The following is a 13,425-nucleotide window of genomic DNA, read 5'->3' on the forward strand; positions in this document are numbered from 1 at the left end:
CTAGCTGATCCTTGCATGGAGGATTGCCATATCGCCATAGGGTCATGGCAGCTGCCAGGGAAGTGGGCACGGACCTGCATGATGCGTTGCTGGTGATCACACAACAGTTGCACATTAATAGAGTGGAAACCTTTGCAATTGATGAAAACAGTGGGCTTCTCACAGGGTGACATGGGTGCAGTCAATGATGCGCTGGACTTGGAGAAGCTTGTGTTCCGCACAAACCTCAGGTCCCTATTCCTGCTGCTGAAAGTGTTTGCTTTATCAAACATGGCATCAGTGACCTGCTTAATGAACTGTAAACTGGCTGATGTTACCGATATCCCCTTTTGCAGCCCGGAAGAAACTGCAGGCAAAGAAGTTCAGGACTGCAGCAATTTTGACTACAACAGGGAATGTAGTGCTAGCGTGGCAGTGGGTTGAAGATCTTGTTGCAATAGATGGCACAACTCTGCAACAGCCTCCCTACAGAAGTGAAGCCTCCTTATGCACTGCACCTCAGATAAGTGCAGGTATGTTCTCCTGGGCCTATACACTTTGTTAGAAGGGTAAGGATTCCTGTGAGCACATAAGAACATAAGAAATAGGAGCAGGAGTAGGCTATATGGACCCTCGAGGCTGTTCCGCCATTCAATAAGATCATGACTGATCTTCTACCTCAACTCCACCTTCCCGCCCTATCCCCATATCCCTTGATTCCCTTAGTGTCCAAATATCCATCTCCTTCTATCTGGACATCCTGTAGCTGCAGTTCTATTTGGTCCTTCCTCCTGTTGCTGTTTATTCCTCTTCCTCTAGCCAGAGTGGAATTTCCAGAAGGATTCCCATGTAAAAGAAAGTGCGCTGCCAGAAGCTGCTTAAGATTTTAGAAAGTTGTACAGCCACCTCAACCATTTTAAAATCATATAAGTAGCCAAAAACCATTATAAACTACCAGCAGAATGTCTCCCAAACCTTTGCAGTGTTTTAAATGAGAGGAAAGAAAGAAAAGAAAGACCTGCATTTATCTAGTACCTTTCATAACCTCAGGACGTCCCAAAGCATTTTCCAGCGGATTAAGTACTTTTGGAGTGCTGTAATGCATGAGGTGAGCATCCCCTTAAATAACGCTGTAAAGGCTGCCTGTATTGCCCATGGTTTATGGGATGGTTGCGGAAGTTGTGGCGGCAGTGCTGATTGACACGAAAATGGCATTCCGGAGCCTGACAATGCCAGTTGACCCAATTAGCATATTCTTATGAAGTTTCTGACTTTTTCTGATTAGGGCACTGGCCACCTAAAGTGAGGTAAGGCCAAGAATGGGCGGATTTCCAGCAGTAAGTCAGTTTACATGTACAATGGGGCAGTAGCATGATGAAAATTGGTCTCCTGAGCTCTCGTGATAGTTTAATAGCTGGTTTGGTCTTGAGCCAAACAAATCAGGAAAGTCCCAGGTAGATGAAGTGAGAGGCTGCAGTTGTCATCTTGATAAATAGTGATATCCAAGTGCCAGCATGCAACTCACAGCGTATGTGATGACATGCACATGCAACTACATTAGACGGATGATTACTGTACGCTGAATGCATGCAAAGATGTGGTATGTTGATAATGGCATTCATGTTAGTTAGTGATTGCTGCTATTTTTGTTGCCTGGGGGGTTCTGTAGCATTCAATCCTGAAGAGAGCCCCTTATGTGCTTCACTTTGTCCATTGGAGAAACAGAGAAATCTCTGCCCAATTGAACTGCTTGCAGGCATGTCTGAAATAAGGGCTTTAATTTATTACTAATGCTTCCTCGATCCCCAAAATATAATGTCCCACCCAGTAGACAAACACAGCACTGATAAGTATCAAAGGACAAAGTCTTCGTGCTCTCTAGCACCTGATATTACAGGATTATAAAACATACTGACCATCGCATTTCCTGTTTGTAATTCCTGTGCTTGAGAGTAAAGGATCACCTGGATGGAGATTAGGTACACTGCATTGCATGTGCGATCCTCCCTGCCTAATTTTCCTCTAAACACTGCACCCAAACGCAATAAGGGGAAAATCTGCCTTGTGATGTCCCAATTGATAATTCTGCAGTGTGAATATTATAAGTGTTATACACCATAACCCTGGATAAAATAGTATACACGCTTAATGTGTTTGTATGAAATTCCTTTGTTTTCTATTTTAATGCAGATGTTAACCCATTTAAAATGAACCAGTCAATGTTTCTGTTAAAATAGCAGACATGGGAATTTCATACGTATGTGTTAAGCATAATATCACACTGTAATTTCCAGGCTACTGTATTTACAGAGAAATATTTAAGGAAAACAGAGGGAGAAACATATAGCACACAGCAAAAGTCTGATCATGACCTGAGCACTTACCCCCATTTACCAGCTGCTGTGGAGCTGAGGTCGAGATATTGTAGTTTGTGGCAGCTCATGGCTAAAGCCTGCACCCCTGTATCTGTCACTTTCTTACAGCCACTGACATCAAGGTGTCTGTTGACAGGAAACAAAAGAACCTCTTAGGGAGATGAAACTGAATGTACACAGCAGAGTGACCACACAGTTTTCTAACCAGGGTCTTTTATCTCACTAAAAAATATATTGATTACTGCCCTAAGGCAGCAGGAGCTTTTTCTTCTTTTCTTTTTTAGTCAGGAATCAGACTTCAAAGTGCATTAATCAATTCTTTCCTTCATCTGCAACAATTGTGGATTTGTGACTTCAATTATTCCTGACACCTATGTATTATTACTCAGCCTTTACTTCCAAGACCCTGCAACTATAAACCGATCAAAAGTAAGTGAGTGATATAAACCCTGATCTTCAAAAAAATGACAATGATGGTGTTAAGGTGGCTCTGGAGCTAAAGCTATGTTCAATTTTCCAAAGGGAGTCTTGTCCCCTAATTTGAATAGGCTACTGACACAAGAAAAGCTTTTCCAGAGAGTTTGATCTGCAGCACACTTGAGTGAAGGGCCAATTAAGCCACTTAGGTCCCTCGTACTAGGCTCCAAACGAAGAAAACCTTTGCTGGTATCAGGATGAAGGTGCAGATAACTGTAATCTTCAACTTTGCTCACATTTCTTGTGAGGCCACACAATTCCTGATTTTGTAACTGCCGCACTCTCTATGAGGTACTGTTTGAAGCCATGTACACAACAATTGCACTTTACGCATACTCTTTTGTTGTGCATATGCTGCATGATACATTTGCCTTGAGGGTGGAGATGGAAGCCCAGGTTTAGCAAACAGATTCTGAGGCATCTAGGCTGAGCTGCTCCTTTGCCGTTTGGAGGATTCTCGGGTGGCTAAGCAGCCATGATTGCAGTAGATAACCTAGAAGATTAACTCTTCTTAGAGCTATCCATTCACTCTACCTAACAATTGTGCAACATTAATGTAGTTTTAAGAAACCTTTTTAAACAGCCCAGGCCCCAGGATCCCCGATGAACCCATTTTATATGCACCAGGTACACGCTGCAGGCAAAGCCTCCCCATAAGTTACAAAATTCTGCACGGGATCTAATTTAAAAGAAAGTGCATCCTTTAACTAGGATTGTACTTGCTACAACAACAACAATTAGCATTTACATATTGCCAGTAACATTGTAAAACGTCCCAAAGTACTTTACAGAGGCATAATCAAAATAAATAGACACCAAGCCAAAGAAGGAGATATTGTTGCAATCTCATTTTCTCCCTCCAAATTGTGCCTTGAAAAATTTGGCGAAATTTGCTTCAAGCAGGTGATGTCAGACGATCCTCGCCCACCTCAATGACACTCTGCACCCCTGCGATTGCCTTGGAAAATACTGCTTTAGGGAAATCTAAACAGCAATTCTAATATTCAGCAATAATTCAGGTCGTGCAAGTCACTTGGGATTTTTCATCAAGTTCCTTGTGGGTTTTTTTCTGTTTACTCTTAGGTTTAGTTTAAACTATATTCATATTAGTTTCCATGGCACCCACATTGTGTGTACATAACATTATCTTATGGCATTTTCAGCATTGCACAGGTATACACAGTCATTCTGTGAGTTATAGGAATTAAAAATATAGCCTAACAATAGTGCACAAAAAGCAGGAAATTTTAAATATGAGCAGAGGAAGATGACTAACAAATGCTGTGTATATATTTGCTTTTACTGTTTCAAATTTGTTGGCTTTATGTAAATAGAATCAATGGTCCAGAATTTCCTCGGAGCTGCTCCCACTCTGTCATCATGGCCCCGATATTAGCGTGGAAGCGGGATGGCAGCAGGGCGGGGGGCGATTTGGCACATGGGTAACCCGCCCAATAAAAAATTCCCATTTTGCAAGCGATCGCGAGTCAATTGGAGCCACTTAACGTGGCTTCCAGGTTTGCTGTCCGAAAGCTGCACAGCGGGCGGGCTGTGCACCCGCATCACAGGCTGTCAGCTGGAGGAGCTCTACTTAAAGGGGCAGTCCTCCAATGGCTGCTCCTGGAACAAACACCCACACACTACAATGAAGCAGAACAGGGGAAAGGCTGCTTCAAGATTCAGCGATGCCACACTCCAGGTGCTACTGGATGGGGTGAGGAGGAGGAGGGATGTGTTCTACCCGGCGGACGGGAGGAAGTGGTCTGCCTCTGCCACCAAGAAGGCCTGGCTCGAGGTAGCAGAGGATGTCACCAGCAGCAGCAACATCTCCTGCACCAGGATCCAGTGCAGGAAGCGCTTCAATAACCTAACTAGGTCAGCCAAAGTGAGTACACTTACTGATTCTCCTACATTCCATCTTCCATATCACCACCCCCACCCCCCAACTCATTCTGCACTGCCAACACTTCTCTATCACATCAGTCCCCACACCCACTTAAGGCTTATCCCCAACTTACCTGCACTTCCTACCTCCCCATTACTCACCCCACCACTACCACTCAACCCAATCCTTATACAATGTCATGGCTCTGTCTCATACTCACCTTCTGATGCATCTCTTTCACGGTCAGCCGCACCCAAACCAATGCATTCATAGGTTGGCCACGTCACCATCACTCACTCACGCTTCTGTACTTTCCCCCCTTATAGGAGAAGAGAGCCCAGAATGCATGGGAGAGGGCGAGGACCAGAGGGGGGCCGCAACAAATCGTCGTCCTCACAGACGTGGAGCAGGAGGCACTGGAGCTCAGCCAAACCCTTGAATGCCAGTCCATCGGGGACGCCGAGACTGGCATCCGACAAACATCTGGTGACATAACTTCAGCACACACAATGTGAATTCATGTTAACATGCCCCGCCATCTTCAGCACCTCAGTATGCTCATCGCAACATGACACATCTGTGATCACGCTTAATATTGCCTTCTGTTCTCTTACAGGGTCTTCAGCGACCAGTGACGGGAGAGGGCGATTCCTCAGAGGACACAGTCACATCTGAGTGAGCCATCCATCAGCGCAGATACTCACACCTCGGTGGGTCCTAGTCCTCAGTTAGTTAGGTTGGCACCTGGTGAGTTACCGCACACATGTGAGCACGAGCAGATACTGGTGGCAGAGGCAGCTGTGGAGAGTCCGCGTTGGTGGGAGCACTCCCCTCCAGGCTCTGCTCAGCTGGACGCAGATGCTGAACCCTGGGGGCCATCCTTTAAAAGGAGAATGATCAAGGGACAGCAGCGCATTTGCGAAGTGCTGGAACAGGTGCCACGCGCACTCTCCACATTAGCGCAGAGGATGGAGGAGTCCAACTCCTGCAGGAGTGGAATGGTGGCAAGGTACGGGAGGGAATCTCTGAGACAGTGTCACAGAGATATGAGCAACTCCCTGAGATACTGTCACAGGGGCTTGAGGGCATCTCTGAGATAGTGTCACAGGGATGTGAGCAACTCTCTGAGATACTGTCACAGGTAAGTGCGGGAATGTCTGCGATGGAGAGAAGGCTAGCCTCTATTGAGCGTCAAGTATAGCTCACAAATGAGTCCATTCAGGCCTCATTTGTGAGCCGTGCTTGAAGCTCATTCTGGCGTCTTTAATAGGGCCCTTTCATGAGATTCACCATGAATGGCGACACTTGATGCAACCGATTGGGTCATTCTACAGTGGGTGTATGTGTAGTTGCAGGCCTGTTTTGTGCAGGGAGGGGTGGTTGGGGTGTTGGAGTGGGCACTGCTCTATCCAGGTGGTGTGAAATGTTAGGAGAACCGTTCACATATCAGTGACTGCCTGACCTCACGAGCAGCCAGGTGACCTGCTGCTCTTGGTCCTGCTCCTCCTCCTCCTCCTCCTCTTCCTCCTCCCCATTGTGGGTGGCAGATGTCAATGGGGCCTCCTCAAGTGGTGCTCCTCTCTTTTGTTGCCCTCCGTGCTTTTGTGCAGGTGCCTGTGGTGCAGCACTGTGTTGTGGAGTTCCACGTGGTGGAGGTGGACACCGTGCCTGGCGAGGATGGTGATGTTGCTCATCCTCAGATGAAGTGGTGAATGCAGCCATGGCGCCCCCCCAATCCTGACAATGTAAGTTTGAGGGGGTCCACAAAGTAGTTAAATATGTTTGAACAGCACAATTTTGGGTGGAAAGTAAGAATTTTCAGTGCAAACACAAAGAACATGCAGCCAAAACTTTGTCTGAAATAACAGAGAGCCCTGCTGCAATAAGTGACCTTTTCTCCCCATCTGTTAAATAAGCATTTGAATCTCCCACTGGCTGCTGGCTGAAACACGTCTGTTGCAACATGGAGTGTTTCCCACAACACAGGAAACACGTTGAGGGTGCTTCAAAATCGCACCCCTACCAATATGTGGAGAATATTAAGTATTTCAAGTACTTAAACTACCTCAACAACTGTGTAAATGATTATCCCGCCGGCTTTAATTGCTGGTTGGATTTCCACATTCGGAACACTGAGGAACCCGGAAGTCTGCGGGTTGGAGCTAGGCTCCGAACCCGAACTGGATTTCCCTGTTTTTTGGAGCCCCCCCCCCCCCCCCCGCCCCCAATGCACCCGCTACTTCTATGGAAAATCGAGCCCCATAACTTCATTGGAAGTGCGGCAGAAACCCCATTTACACATGTATATTTATTGCAGCAGAGTGGGAGCAGCTCCGGGAAATTCCATGCCAATTACTCTATTTACATAAAGTCAGCTATTCTCATGAAGTTAACTTGTTTAAATCTAGTTGGCAAAATAGAAAAAGACATTAATCTAGATCATTTATATTTAATTCTCCGGCATCTGTTGGAAAAAACAAACAAGAGGATAAGAATATACAAAAGTTTAGTGACGCTTATGTAAGTCCAGAAACTACATTTGGTGATATTAGTTGATGAACCCTTACATGTTTGTACAACATTTCTTTGTCCACAATTTTATTAACCCGTTTATTTTAAATGCATTTAAAAAGTGGGCAAAGGAGCAGGCAACTTAGTAAGATCACTTCTAAGTCATTTCTAAGCTATAGCTTTTAGAAGGGAAATTGCTGAGGTATTATAAAGCAATTGATTTTTGTTAAAATTACCAATATTTTTAAAATCACTGCATGTGAGGTTGGATACATGTAAAGACATTGGGATAGTTAAGCAGTTCATTGTAGTAACAGCACAAAAAGATATGTTAACATTTCAGGTAGGATCCTTATTGAAACAGATGCTGGGTTTTGTTTTGGTTTGGCTTCCCAATTGAAGAATGGTTATTGTACATTTGCTTTTATACCAGGAAAACATATAGAAAAATGCCAACATAGTTTTTTTGTAAATTCTTTCCCAATTCTTTCTTCCCTCCCCCACCTTGCAGTATGCACCTTTCCTAGTCAAGAGTATGGGAAAACATATGATCCCACATAGTGGCCTCTAGGACATGATCAAGAGAGGTCTGTAGTCAGTGAACCTCTGATTTTCCTTCATTCCCTTTGGGCAAACATTTGGCCTCTGCTTGATATCTTCTTATGGCTGAGATCAGTAAGATGCTCAATGGAAAATCACAGTTGTGAAGCCATATCCTGCCTATCTAAGGTAAGGCGCACAAGAGCTCCAGTGGATCATAACTATTGATTATCAATAGCTTTTCTTTGGCTTCTTACCTTATGGTGGGCAAGTAGGTGCCTATTTCAAATAGGCTGACATCCGTCAGCTGAGGGCAGGAGCTGAGAGTGAGGCGGTCCATTTTTGGGCACTGTCTAACAATGTGATGCACCACACGATCATGAACCTACAAAAACAACAAAATGGCATCCCATTCAGGCCCTTATTTCCACTCATTTGGTTTGCAGGGTGTAGTGAGTACCTTACCGTGGTATTTCAAACAGCTTCAAAATAATTTTTGAAATACACATTCCAAGAATCAATGCACTAACAGTGTTTAGTACTCTTCGACGGACAACCAGTATCAAATCAAAACAGACATGTGCAGCATCATTTCAGCACAAATCTCTCTGTAAAATGGATAATTTTCAATTTTGCCCTCCTGGAACAGAGCATTCCTGCCATGAGCGCATATTGGAATATGGGGTGCAGTGGATAGTGTTGGCCAGGGGCTAAAGTAACCTGAGATTCCCAGCTGCTGACACACAGGCAAAAGCAACTTTTGAACTGAAGTAACCTGAGTTCAGTCGCTGGCCTGAGCTGGCTGGAACCGGTTTGAATTAGCTAAGTTTTGTGAAAGACAAAGGAGATGTGATAAGACACAAATCCTTATTTAGAAAAGGAGTAATGAGGTAATGCTACCTAAGTCCTTGGGACAGAGCCAATGAGGAGAAGACACAGACTAGGCAAGCAAGCCTAAACCAACGGGAGAGAGAGACAGCACAGCTTGAAGAGATAAGATTCGGAATAAGAATGAAGAATCTGGGGCGTGGAGCCAGAGCGAAGACTCCGGAGACCAACCATCGCGGAAGTGGAAGAACCTACATCAGGGACGTAGAGACGACGTCGAGAGAGAGAGAGAACGGAACGCCTGGCCAGCGTCAGCTCTCCTTTTCAGGTATTATCCTTTATATTCTGTGACCACTCAGGGAGTGTCAGAGAAACCTAGTGGGTGTGCATTTAGATCCTAGTTTGGGTATAAAACTGTATAACCTGGTGCAAACTGCATGTCTATATCTAACCAGACATACAGCATTTAGATCCTAGTTTGGGTACAAAACTGTATAACCTGGTGCAAACTGCATGTCTATATCTAACCAGACATATAAGCTATATGTATATGATCTAATGGCGTGAATAAAGCGAATTGAGAGTTAAGAGAGAATTGAATCTTCTCCTCTTTGTACTAAGCCAATAACCGTAACTGGTAGTATGCCTGATATGCAGCCCCACTTTATTTTCCATCCACAAAAACGTCCATAAGCTCCTCACACTTGGTGTTGGAAGTGAAAATGGAGGGAGGCAGGTACTCATTGTGAAGAACTGATGTGTGGGACCATTCCAACCCTCCTGGAGGACTCAGCTGTGGAGAGGAAGGCACTGTATTGCTCAAGATGGTCAAGCCAGATTTGGCTGTGGACAACCAGTCATGTGCCAGATGCACTCGAAACATACTGGCACAGATGTTAGGAAATACAAGGAGGGAAATTCGACTTCCACCTGAAATGGGCACGAAGTCGGTGGAGTGGCCGCACCTTCCGTCCAATGCCAACGTTGAGAGGCCCAGGAAATCATCCGGCTCCCACCCTGGGCCCTTTTTTGAGCGACCTCCAGCAGGCCCTTTAAGGACCATTGGTTGGTCCATTCAACACCTAGTACAACTTGGAGGAATGTGCATGCTCTGCCCATTTGCAACTGAAATTTGTAATTGGACTCCTACAATCGGCATATGGCCCTTATTTACATATCTACGCAGCCGTACGCCTGTTTCAGGTGTGTGGCTTCCTCGTCCATTTACAGGCTCACCTGAAAATTGCATCAGGCAGGCCTTGGGCCTCAATGGGGTGGCCGAGGCACCCCACCCACCCCAATTTTCAACTGCTGCCTGCCTGTTTATTAGGCAAGAAGTGGGCAGCCATGAGTTGAAAATCTCCCCCATAATGTGCTCTTGGACTCTGTCAGTCACTGCTGAAATGGAGGATGGACGGCATTCTAGAGGAGCTCTGTAAATGTGACTGCTTCAAAAAAATAATACCCAGGACTTCTATAGGGGATAAACTTACTATACATACAGAAGTACTGCAACTTTAGAGAAAAAGATGGGAGTGGGGTTTCTGATCAAAATGAGTGTCACCTATTGGAAATTCATTTATATATAACAAAATGATTATTGTATAATGCATTATGCTGAAACATCTAAATACATTTCACACAATGAATTACTTTTTTTGAAGTGCAGTCACTGTTCCTATGTAAGAAAACATATATGTTTATTTTTCAGAATGACACACATCAAAGTAGCTAAGTCAACATTGACCAGGGATTGAACCTAGTACCTTCCTAGTCTGTATGAATCAGCAGCAAATTAACCAACTATGACATGGGAAGAGCCCTGGGCATGGAAATTCAAGCACACAGGGACACAAGATTCAGTCCCTCTGACTGAATGGTGAGGCCTGAGGTGCCCCCGATATTGGGCCTTGGACCTCATTTCCATGGAGCCGGCGAGTTGCGCCTAGCTGCCAGCGAAGCATAATTGAAGTACAGGTCGTTGCAACGCTAGCAGCAGCCCTCAGGTAAGTGCAGAAAGGTGGGTGATCAGGTCTGGAAGGGTAGGCAATTGAGTCGGGGAGGGTGGGCGGTCGGGGAGTGGTGTCTGGGGGGGGAGGCAGCAGTGGCTGGGGTTGGGGGTGGAGGGGGAGTGGTGTGTGATCGGTGGTGGTGTGAGAGATGCCCGCGTTCTTTTAATGTGGGATCGGGAGGAGCACTCCTGCTCCTTCTGGCTCCACATTCAGGTAAGTATACTTAAACACTTACCTTGTTGGTTTGGCCTAACAGGCGGTCGTTTAAAGGGCTACCTGTTAGGCCGCATGTCGACCTAGTTTGCCTCAGGGCAAACCAATCTTGCTGTGAGGGCTTCAAACAGGCGTTAGGCCCCTTATTTGCATATGCAAATGCCCAACACCTGCTTCAGGCGTGGGTACTGCATGCCAATTTATTGGCCTTTACCAATGTGGCAGGTGGCACACTTCCAGCTCGTAATGAGTGTGTGCTTCCTGCCCATCATATTGGAGGCTTAGGAGGCCCTTTAGCACCCAAAAAACGGGCGCTGCGTGGCCGAATTTCTAGGCCCTGATGTCTCAATTTTCAACTTGTCTATGCACCAGATTTTTTTCTAGTCTTACCGCATTCAGTCCTGATAAGTTCAAAACAGTTAGATTTTTCAAGCAGGTCACCATCTGTATCAGACAAGCGGTTGTAATCTTCGGAAGTCTGCCAATGTTCAGGTTCTGCAGGTTTGGGCACTCCCGTGCCATGTAGCTCAAACAGTGTGCGCTTAGTGCATGACATCCAAATACTTCCAGCTCTCTCAGACTGAGTGAGAAAACAAAGATAATAATTAGGTCTTGTAGCGATAAAGGGCTTTTAATGAAAGTGATGCGAGTTTGGCCCTTCCTGCTCTTCTATAATAGCTAAGTGCTACATGCACAAAAAGGCCGAAGTCAGTGACCGGCTAACATTATTTGCGTAATATTTAAAACATGAGGAAAAGCAATCAAGAGCTGATTTTATAAAATCATGCTCCAGCAGAGAGGCTTGCCTGCCAGGAGCGCATATCTGGAAATTGCAAGTGCACTCTCCACTATTTTCCATTCATTCATTTCATAAATCTACCTTTAAATGTCAGTAGTCACGACTTTTAGTCTCTGCTGGAACTGAATTTCTAAAAGCCTTTGAGATCGATTGTTAACTTGTGGGGTAAACATGTCTTTTGTTTTGGGATTTTGTCTTCATCATAGACCTTTCCACTTAGTGTCATATTTGAAAGACGTCTTACTGTGTATCCGGTTAACTCTATCTTCTAGTCAATAGGTGACTGTCAAAGAGTGGGAATTGTCTTCTTTTCCATACTCTTAGGAACTTGTGGCACTCTGCCACCATTTTAAGTAAGACGGATCCCAACATCTATAGGATATGGAGCGGATCATAAAACTCATTTTGTTCTGAAAAAGCTAGATTATGCAGCTTTTGCAGTTATTTAAATCACTGGTGGTAGTGAAAATGATGGGGAAGGTTTGCCATGGTGCATTATTATACCTTCAGATGAAAATTAATTTTTCATAAACTTTCAGAAAAGGTGTTGGAAATTCCTAATTTTCAAGATCATATTCACCAAGGTATTACATCAATGCAACTTCTGTTGCTGAATGCAGCCATTTCTTTTTGAACCTAGAAGGCTGGCAGGCCTAGTACATAATGAAGCCTTTCTAAATTATGGGAGAGATTGAAGTAGAATTGAGAACTTTTAATATATCATGAAAGGCACTTTGAGAATTGACCTTCCATTGCAGAATTTTGTTCTATCCCCAAAATGCAAGTGTTGACAGGTCCTAGCTGCCTTTTTCAAAAATGAGGATGATACACATAACTTGGACATCTTGATTCATTTTGGGCTACAAATTATGGACCTGGTCTAAAAGGAATGAATGTCAGGGCTAGCTGATGTTTCACCAGATATACCATAAACAAAGATATTCCACATCTAGTTTAATTTGTGTACTGCAGAACAATATTTCCAAAATCATCTGATCGATTTCTCGTGATTATTTTCTCAGAACTTGAAAAATCTTCCAATTTTTCAAGAGTTAAGAGTTTATTTAACTCTAAACACAGATTGATAGGTAGCAGGCTCATTTTCTTTTGTAACAAATATTCCTACTTTTGAGTGTTTTCACAACAATGAGACTGTAATAAGACAACTTCAAAAAAATTGGAAGTAACCTATCACAAAATGTGCTACTTTTAAATATTTCAATAGCCAAACTAAATCTCCTTTGGAGTCTGGTGCACAGTTACAAATACTGGTACTTCAGATACACATTTACAATCAGCAAGTCCATTATAAAACGCATGAAGACTTCACAGAAGCATCTTGTAAAAGATATGTAACAAGACAAGAGAACACAGAAAAAGCAATACATGTGCTGGGAGATCACAAATGGTGGGAGACTACGTATAATGCCGGGGAATCACCTTGGACCCGCTTGACTTCACATGCATTTTAATTCATAGTATCATAGTAGGTACAGCACAGGAGGAGGTCATTTGGCCCATTGTGCCTGTGCCGGCTCTTTAAAAGAGCTATCCAATTATTCCCCTGCTCTTTCCCCATAACCCTGTAAATTTTTTCCCTTCAAGTATTTATCCAATTCCCTTTGGAAAGTTACGATTGAATCTGCTTCCAACACTCTTTCAGGCAATGCATTCCAGATCATTACAACTCGCTGCGTAGAAAAATGTTTCCTCATGTTGCTGCTGGCTCTTTTGCAGATCACCTTAAATCTGTGTCCTCTGGTTACTGACCCTTCCGCCACTGGAAACAGTTTCTCCTTGTTTACT

At 44.3% G+C, this 13,425-nt stretch overlaps 1 protein-coding gene across 1 annotated transcript in view; it reads right to left on the minus strand.

Moving 5' to 3' along the window:
• The window catches only part of LOC137320639 (F-box/LRR-repeat protein 20-like), a 77,171-nt gene that overhangs the window by 18,573 nt on the left and 45,173 nt on the right, over positions 1–13,425 (minus strand). Inside the window, exons 4-6 of the mRNA XM_067982320.1 lie at positions 11,211–11,400; positions 8,025–8,152; positions 2,364–2,480 (exon numbers count right to left, since the gene is read on the minus strand). Of these exons, the coding sequence (XP_067838421.1) occupies positions 2,364–2,480; positions 8,025–8,152; positions 11,211–11,400 (435 nt within the window). The remainder of the gene's footprint in view (positions 1–2,363; positions 2,481–8,024; positions 8,153–11,210; positions 11,401–13,425) is intronic.

This window comes from Heptranchias perlo, chromosome 4 (genome assembly GCF_035084215.1).
Source record: "Heptranchias perlo isolate sHepPer1 chromosome 4, sHepPer1.hap1, whole genome shotgun sequence".
NCBI classification, from domain to species: Eukaryota; Metazoa; Chordata; class Chondrichthyes; order Hexanchiformes; family Hexanchidae; genus Heptranchias; species Heptranchias perlo.